Raw genomic sequence first — 9388 nt, 5'->3', positions numbered from 1 at the left:
TGTGCTAGGGCACTTGCAGAGAATCTGCTGGTCTTGATTCACTGGTGGAGACAATCGGTGCCCAGATTAGAAACATGCCCTACCTGGGGTTTTAGAAAGCGGGCTGGCAGTCATCTTTCCTCACACCTATCAGGCAGATGGTACCTGCCATGGTGTATTGTAAAGTTCTAAAAAATAAAAAAATTAGAACAAAGAAAAATTCAGCCTCAAAGCATTAGCACTGCAATCCTCAAGCCATTAAGAAGGCACACCCTAGAAATAATTAGAATATTTTTCCGTCTAGAAAAGGCAGAATATGGCCGGGAATTGTGGCTCATACCTGTAATCCCAGTATTTTGGGAGGCCGAGGCAGGTGGATCACCAGAGGTCAGGAGTTCAAGACCAGCCTGATTAACATGGTGAAACCCCATCTCCACTAAAGATACAAAATTCACTGAGCATGGTGGTGCACACTTGTAATCCCAGCTACTTGGGAGGCTGAGGCAGGAGAATTGCTTGAATCCAGGAGGTGGAGGTTGTAGGGAGCCGAGATCATGCCATTGCACTCCAACCTGGGCAACAAGAGTGAAACTCCGCCTAAAGAAAATAAAAGAAAGAAAAGGCAGAATATTTGAATATTTTAGAATGACTGAAAATAAGTTAAGTCTCTTCTCAGATAACTCTAGACTGCAGAAGGCCAGGTGAGAAAGGAATTGTTTGTATTTCAAAAAAAATAATCTTAGTCGACTAAGAAGCATTAAGAAGATACATTCTATATACATAAAGAGAAACTAGAGAAAGAGGAAAATTAAAGATTTGGGGACTAGGTTATGATAAAATCAACTTAGAGAATCACTTAGATTTATGCATTGTAAACTTTGGTATAATATAATAATATGTTGGTAGGAAAGTGTTATATATTATAAAAGGAAGCTCAAAGAAGAGAGAGAATAAATTTTAAAGGCTTTAATATCATTACTATTGACTAAACTAAATTGTAATGAAATACATGAAGCTATGTGGGTTCTAATATTCCCAGAAATTGAATAGTAGAAGACAGCATTGGGTGCCATCCAGAACTTGTGCATATGAACCTTCTGCGTGTAATGTTGCATCTGGTCACTACGTAATGATCAGATAGTGGCTAGATGAGATTTTCATACAGAACTGGGGAAATTCGTTTGCTTGATTTTCCCTTCACCCACGTTTCATAAGGTAGACTCAGAACAGTTTTCTACCATACTCAAAGGTTTATTATCACAAAAGAATAAAACCTCTTGGCTGAAAACTGCCACCTTCTAGGAAAACTGCCAGCTAGTTATACTGACAACCTCCCGGAACTGAAAACAAATTAATCATACATGATTTATATAAAACAAAGTCTCACAGAATGAGCTATGAGGCATGACTCTACAGGAAAATAATTTGATTACACATCTTAGTGGCATACAGTATAAGGATAAAAATAACTGCAAAGAAATCTTAAATTTTATTTAATAATTTTATCAGATAAATTAGTAATTAGATTAATTTGTTTGAAATCAAGCTTTCAAGTATAAGGAAAGAGAAGGAAAATAATAAAATTGAAATGCTTTAATTGGGAATCATACTGTCAGAACTGAATTAGAAATATCAATAGAAACCTATGCTTTTTAAAAGAAAAAAAAGAGTATATGTTTTTCCAATTCTGTCCGTTAAAACGAACTAGTAACAAGGGCTTAAGAGAATGAACCTAATATGTGCACTTAATGCTGACATTATGGCATCTTTCCAGGATACCCTGGAGAAATGACTGACTCCAGGAGCCATGATGAGCCTGAGGCAACTTGCTGTATGTACCAAGAGGCAAGAAATAATTCAGATCAATGGGACTGTGTCAAAAGAACACAACAGGGCCCCCCACTGGCCAAAGTGTGTCAATTTAAGCAGCAAAAATAATTATTGCAGTTGATTAAATCACATTCAATCTATAAGAGGCCAAGAGTCCCTAATGATACGCACGAGAAAATTTTGCTTAAAATTGAGTAAAGATGGTGAATTGAATAGAGTGTATTACTTTTGGATCCTTTATTCAAACATCCTATTATTTTGACACATTTATCCGTGAAAAATACAGAATTTAGTAAATACTAAATACAAAGTTAGAAAGCATTTTCTGAGGCCGGGCGTGGATCTCATGCCTGTAATCTCAGCACTTTGGGAGGCCAAAGTGGGAGGAAAGCTTGAGCACAGGGAGGTGGAGGCTGTAGTGAACTGTGATCGTGCACTCCACTCCAGCCTGGGAGACAGAGTGTGAGACACTGTCTCAAAAAACAAACAAAACAAAAAACAAAACAAAACAAAAACAAGCAAGCAAACACAGTCTGGCTTGAGGGAGGATGCCAGTATGTGATCATAAATTGGACAAAATCATTCAAGATAGCCACATTTCAATCAGATCAAATTTCAAATTTTCAAATAGCTATAAGCATTTTATGTTCTTAAAAATATGAGAAAATTGCAAGATATCATTAAATTCAAAGGTTTCCAAAACCAGTTTGAAACATATTTGCATGTCTTAAAACCTTTTGTGAAGTTTAGCTGTATTTAGACAAGTAAAAATGTATTTACATATCTCGAGTCAAATTACAAAATCCAAGCGATCAGGGCAAAGTGGAAGCAAGCAACCCCAACCTCCCCGCATGGAAATAGAGAGTGTGCGCTGGTCACATCCAGGGACGTGCTCCATGCAATCCACAAATTTAGATCTGCTCCTGACTATATTATATTGACCATATAAAAATTAAAGTAGCTTTATATGTACTTTACTGATATAGAAACAAGTCTATGTTATATTGCTAAGTATAAAATTCAAATTTCAGAATGTCAATAGTATAATCCCACTGAAGTAAAAAAAAAAAAAAAAAAAGATGTTTTTCAAGTTTGACTATAATCTTTGTATGGGAATTTTTAGTAAAGCGTATATATTCATCTACAGCTTAACTTTTTAGTCTTAAAAAAGGCAAAAATGAAATTTCGACTATGAAAGGCACGGTTGTAACCAGCAATACCAATCTTGCACGGTTGCAATACTGTTTGCACTCTTTGCACTGTAACCTCTGGAATCCACTGTAACCTCTGGAATCCACTGTAACCTCTGTAACCTCTGGAATCCACTGTAACCTCTGGAATCCACTGTAACCTCTGTAACCTCTGGAATCCACTGTAACCTCTGGAATCCGCTGTAACCGGAGATCGCTTAACCCGGCAGTCGCCTGCCAGGACTCGGGCGGTGGTCAAGGGTGCGCAGGCGCAAGCGCCGCCGCCGTCGGTGGGGTTCTGTGCGCGGTTGAAACTGCTGTTGAGTTTCACCGCCTTTTAAGACTGCCTTCCAAAAGACGACGTGATGACTCTAAAGAAAAAGGAAAATTTGTTGCGTACGCAGAAGGGCAGGCTGGGCGCACTCTGAGCGTCTTTCGGGGACCGACGGCCTCGCCCACGTGCTTCCGGGCACCAGAGGGCTGAAACCCCGTGCGCTAGGAAACGCACAAACGCCCCAGCGGGTGAGACCACTGGCAGCCAGGAGGCGGCAAGGGTGGCTTGTCTTCCAGAGACTGGAGAATCAAGAAAGGCAGAGCCACCTCCTCGGCCCCAGCGCAGCAAGTGCAGGAGGCAGGGAGGCCGCAGCGTCCCGCCGTCCCTGGTATCCGTGAAACCCGGTGCGCGCCCAGGGAGCTGGGGCGGCTCAGGCCCAGCGTGCCCAGAAAGCCAACCACGCTGGTCAGGAGGACGCTCTCCCACGATCCGCGATCCTCAGGCTCTGATTAAAGTCCAGTTAAAAGGAGCTATCCGTTCTGGTATCTGTTGTTACTCTTGTGATACATATGATGTTTGATACGGAAGTATCTTTACAGTCATGCTGCCAATCAAAGAACAAAACACGTAAAGCCTGTGCGCTAAGAACACGAGAGCATTTCGCTCCTCAGGAGGTGCAGTTTCTCTTCCTTTGTTTCATATGTAATTCCAAGGAGAATTCCCTGTTATCAACACATTTTGCTCTTTGCCTTTGTTTAGGGGATGACATAGGCTCATTGCATTTGATCAGATTAGTGTTAACCCCCCCCACCCACGTTTTTACTGTATACTCTACCAGTAATACAGCAGGATTTTATATCTTTAACCTCAAAATTCAAGAGCAGAAAAATACTCACATTTTATGTTAGTTTAACGTGAAAACGAGTTACTTCAGCCCTGACAGGATAGTTTTAAACCAATACTTCCTAACAAATCTGTTTCTTATTCGTATAAGCCCATACACATGGTTTTTTAAATGAGTTTTATAAATAATAATTAGCATTGAGGCCCTGATCTAAGTATTTGAAACTCTGTTACTCTTCACAACAATCCTGAGGTGGGCATATTTTCCTCATTTTGCAGATAAGGAAACAAGCACTGGGATGGTAAGAAACCCAGGCCATCTAGCCCCTAAGAGCCTTTTACCACCATGCTTAAAGCTTTACCCACTTTTGAGATCCAAAATATTACATAGTGCACACATATTTGGTAACCAAATCAGGATTAAACATTAAACTTCAGGGCCCAGCACAGTGCCCTGTAATCCTAGCATTTTGGGAAGCTGAGGTGGGCAGATTACTTGACCTCAGGAGTTCAAGACCAGCCTGGACAGCATGGTACAACCCCATCTCTATAAAAAATACAAAAATTAGTTGGGTGTGGTGGTGTGTGCCTGTGGTCCCAGCTACTCAGGAGGCTGAGGTGGGAGGATCGCTTGAGCCGAGGAGGCAGAGGTTGCAGTGAGCCAAGGTCATACCACTGCACTCCAGCCTGGGTGACATAGCGAGACACTGTCTCAAAAAGAAAAAAACAAAAGTAAAGTAAGAACATAATAAGAAATATGTTTGGCACTGTTACAGGGGATAAAAAATAAATAGGGAGATAGATCCTGCTTTCAGGGTAAGTGCAATTTGCTGAGTAAAATAAATATTTTAAGATAACCTTAAAAAAGAAAACAAAGGCTGTTGTAAATTGGATATTCAATTATTTGGGGTTTATAAATACACAGAATGCCACATTTTCACCAATACCTTATGTTTTGTGTAAAGATTAAAACCAACTTTAAAAATGAATTGTTTATGCGATTATCTTAAAAATAAAGATTATATAATAAGCCACATTATCTTGCATTATGTGACTTATCTAGGGGGTAAATTCACTCTCATTCTACTAATATTCACAGTACTATTATATAATCATTTCAGAGCCCTGAATTATAATCCCAGCTATGTGACAGTTACTGAGTAAATTTTGCAATGTAGATTTATTATAGAATATAAGTGTATTACTTTATTTTTCTCTATTCATTGGCATCCTTTTATATTTAGGGTTTGACACGATTGCACACAACAATCTTTCTACTAAAATATTCCATAGAGTTCGCCAGGGATGGTGGCTCACGCCTTAATCCAAGCACTTTGGGAGGCTGAGGCAGGTGGATCACCTGGGGTCAGGAGTTCGAGACCACCCTGGCCAACATGATGAAACCCTGTCTCTACTAAAAATACAAAAATTAGCTGGCATGGTGGCACGTGCCTGTAATCCCAGCTACTCGGGAGCTGAGGTGGGAGAATCGCTTGAACCCAGGGAGCGGAGGTTGCAGTGAGCCAAGATCGTGCCATTGCACTCCAGCCTGGGCAACAGGAGCGAAACTCTGTCTCAAAAAAAAAAAAAAAAAAAGATTGAGGCTCAAGCAGATTAAATATTATACACATACTAGATCACATACTAAGCCACACAGGTAGTACAGAATAGAAATCCTATTCCAGGGCTTCACGGACCTCAAATTGCTTCTGTAAATGGTTCATGTTTATTAGTTTACCTTCTCAAAGTCAATATACTTCAAAAACATACAACTGCTATCATTAAAATGTGGTTACACATAACCTAGCACATAGGTGCTTTAGAAGAAGGGAACTTTACCATTTGAATTTTTTTTTCCTCCACTCTGTCGCCCAGGCTGGAGTGCAGTGGCACGATCTCGGCTCACTGCAAGCTCCGCCTCCCGGGTTCAGGTCATTCTCCCACCTCAGCCTGCCGAGTAGCTGAGACTACAGATGCCCGCCACCACGCCGGGCTAATTTTTTGTATTTTTAGTAGAGATGGTGTTTCACTGTGTTAGCTAGGATGGTCTCGATCTCCTGACCTCATGATCCACCTGCCTCGGCCTCCCAAAATGCTGGGATTACAGGCGTGAGCCACCGTGCCAGGCTACCATTTGATTTTTAAAAATATCCTAACGTGTGTGTGTGTGTGTGTGCGCGTGTTTCTCATGAATATGGTATTATTGGTCCTTTTTCCAAAGATATGGTATGAAAAATAATTTTTTGCTTAGAGTCAGAGTCTTGCTCTATCATCCAGCCGGGTGTGCAGTGGCACGATCATAGCTCACTGCAGCTTCAAACTCCTCAGTTCAAGTCTCCTCCCGCCCCAGCCTCCAAAGTAGCTAGGACTACAGGAGTGCGCCACCACACTCAGCTAACTTTATTATTATTTTTTGTAGAGGCAGGTCTCAAATTCTTGGCCTCAAGTGGTCCTTCCACCTCAGCCTCCTAAAGCACTGGGATTATAGGCATGACTCACTGCACTTGGTAGAAAATTAATTTTCATTATAAAAGAAAGGAAGAACTTGTTGTTTGATGGCCAATACCCTGAATTTCATTCCAACTTCTGGTTTTCTACATTATATGTAGGTACTGGTGATTTTGTGCCATTTTTATTTCTTCAGATTTTTCCTCTTCTACAATTCTCCCATATGTGTTATTATTTGAAGCCCTGATCACAGCTCTGAATCATTCTGTTCTTTTTTCTCCCCCAACTCTGATTCAAAACTTCTGTAACTCGTTCACTGCAAAGTCTAGAATCTCTCTTGCAAGTGAACTGACCGGGTGGGCCAAATCGCCTTGAAAGGGAAGGATTGTTACAAAGTCAGTATGTTGCTAAGACGTCTTGCTAATTTGCTGTGTAAGCTGCATAGACTGTCAGGGGATTCTCCTTTCCACTGATGAATTTAGGTGTGTGTTATGACCTGTATCAGTGATTCTATTTGGATTGATTAACGTTGCAATTTTTTATCCATATGAATGTTGCACCTAGTTTTTCCCTGTAATTGGTTAAACAAATGTCTGCTGTTTGCATTTCAACTCTCAGCCAATAACTGCTGGAAGTGATTTAATGCAGCTGGAGAATGACACTAACAATCATTATAGCCTGCAAAGTGTGAAACAATTTCATTGTGCTTTGTGGTCTCTTTAGTCTGAGGACTGATAATGTGCAGCGGATGTGACTTGAAAAAAAGTATTTCATTATAGTTAAACAAATAATGTAAAAGAGGGGTGAGTTCTGGGGCAGCTCCATGCTGTTTATCTGGCATGAGCTTGTTTTTATAAGAATTCACTTCAAGTGTGGAAGGGAAATGCTTTCATCTGAAAGGGATTGCTGTGCTTCATTCCGGTTTCTCCCTCCATCTGATAAAAACTCTTGCTGAGTGACAGCACAGATGTAGCTCATTTGAAACAAATGAAGGAAAAGGAGAAAAGGGATAGGGGTGGAGCCAAGGAGTAGTCAGTCATGTTTCCAAAGTCCCGCGGTTTCCCCTGGTCTTTTCATTCACCCCAGCGGCCCTGGTGTGCCCCTGCAAAGTGCGATGCCCTCGCCCCTGGCCCTACGCCCCTACCTCCCCAGCGAGTTTTCCCCGTCGGTGGACGCCCGGCCCTGCAGCAGTCCCTCAGAGCTCCCTGCGAAGCTGCTTCTGGGGGCCACTCCTCCTCGGGCCCCGCGGCTGCCGCGCCGGCTGGCTTGGTGCTCCATTGACTGGGAGCAGGTGTGCTTGCTGCAGAGGCTGGGAGCCGGAGGGTTTGGCTCGGTGTACAAGGCGACTTACCACGGTGTTCCTGTGGCCATAAAGCAAGTGAACAAGTGCACTAAGAACCGACTAGCATCTCGGCGGAGTTTCTGGGCTGAGCTCAACGTAGCAAGGCTGCGCCACGATAACATCGTGCGCGTGGTGGCTGCCAGCACGCGCACGCCCGCGGGGTCCAACAGCCTAGGGACCATCATCATGGAGTTCGGTGGCAACGTCACTTTACACCAAGTCATCTACGGCGCCGCCGGCCACCCTGAGGGGGACGCGGGGGAGCCTCACTGCAGCACTGGAGGACCGTTAACTTTGGGAAAGTGTCTCAAGTACTCCCTAGATGTTGTGAACGGCCTGCTCTTCCTCCACTCTCAAAGCATTGTGCACTTGGACCTGAAGCCCGCGAACATCTTGATCAGTGAGCAGGATGTCTGTAAAATTAGTGACTTCGGTTGCTCTGAGAAGTTGGAAGATCTGCTGTGCTTCCAGACACCCCTTTGCCCCCTAGGAGGCACCTACACCCACCGCGCCCCGGAACTCCTGAAAGGAGAGGGAGTGACGCCCAAAGCCGACATTTATTCCTTTGCCATCACTCTCTGGCAAATGACTACCAAGCAGGCGCCCTATTCGGGGGAGCGGCAGCACATACTGTACGCAGTGGTGGCCTACGACCTGCGCCCGTCCCTCTCCGCTGCCGTCTTCCAGGACTCGCTCCCCGGGCAGCGCCTTGGGGACGTCATCCGGCGCTGCTGGAAACCCAGCGCGGCGCAGAGGCCGAGCGCGCGGCTGCTTTTGGTGGATCTCACCTCTTTGAATGCTGAATTCGGCTGACTGAAAACCTGCGTCAAGATAAGCTTGTGTCTGATTCTGTTTGTTTTTAAAGGAAGTGGAGATGTCGAAGAAAACATATTTGTGGGATGGAGTTTTAGAAAATAAAGTTACTAAAAACTCCTTTAGTCTCCAATGCTTTTTCTACGACACATAGCAAAGCCACAAATCTAGTACCTGTTGTCTCAGTACTGTTAGTAACTAATCTTATTCATATAAGATTAGTGCTTGTGCTTTGCCCTCCATTGATAGTATTTCATTTATTCAAATTTGTTACTGATAAAACACTTTGTCCAAAACAGAACTCCACTGCAGAAATGTCAAAATTTTCTATAAATCCATATATATCCCATACCTACCACATAAATTCCAACTATTAACAGTGTACTTGCTCCCACACCAAATCAGTAAAAACTTTTTAAAAAATAAGTAATGCTTTCCTACTACTCCCCCCAGTAAAACTTCTTGTTTGTAATGACCTTCACACATAAAAGTCATACACTGAGGTACATTTACAGTCAAAGGAATTATAAAGGACTTATTGTAATATTTTTAACTTGTGCAATCCAATGAGTAGAGACATTTTACTAAAACACTTCTAAACTGGGTCATTTTTACCTGGTACTGGGACTCAGAAGTAGAAGATAAAGATTATATGATGTGAGGGGAAAA

At 42.6% G+C, this 9388-nt stretch overlaps 1 protein-coding gene across 1 annotated transcript; it reads left to right on the top strand.

The window, feature by feature from the left end:
- The first annotated feature begins 7322 nt into the window (after positions 1-7322).
- MOS (v-mos Moloney murine sarcoma viral oncogene homolog) lies at positions 7323-8825 on the top strand. The gene has a single exon (XM_011997566.1). It carries the CDS (start codon positions 7679-7681, stop codon positions 8717-8719), a length of 1041 nt encoding a protein of 346 aa, XP_011852956.1. The 5' UTR covers positions 7323-7678; the 3' UTR covers positions 8720-8825.
- Positions 8826-9388: the final 563 nt, after the last annotated feature.

This window comes from Mandrillus leucophaeus, unplaced genomic scaffold (genome assembly GCF_000951045.1).
Source record: "Mandrillus leucophaeus isolate KB7577 unplaced genomic scaffold, Mleu.le_1.0 Scaffold542, whole genome shotgun sequence".
Lineage (NCBI taxonomy): Eukaryota > Metazoa > Chordata > Mammalia > Primates > Cercopithecidae > Mandrillus > Mandrillus leucophaeus.
This window is presented reverse-complemented; position numbering and strand designations above follow the sequence as displayed.

Excerpts from the sequence above, each read along its gene's own strand:
- MOS (XM_011997566.1), top strand. The coding sequence starts at position 7,679 with ATGCCCTCGCCCCTGGCCCTACGCCCCTACCTCCCCAGCGAGTTTTCC.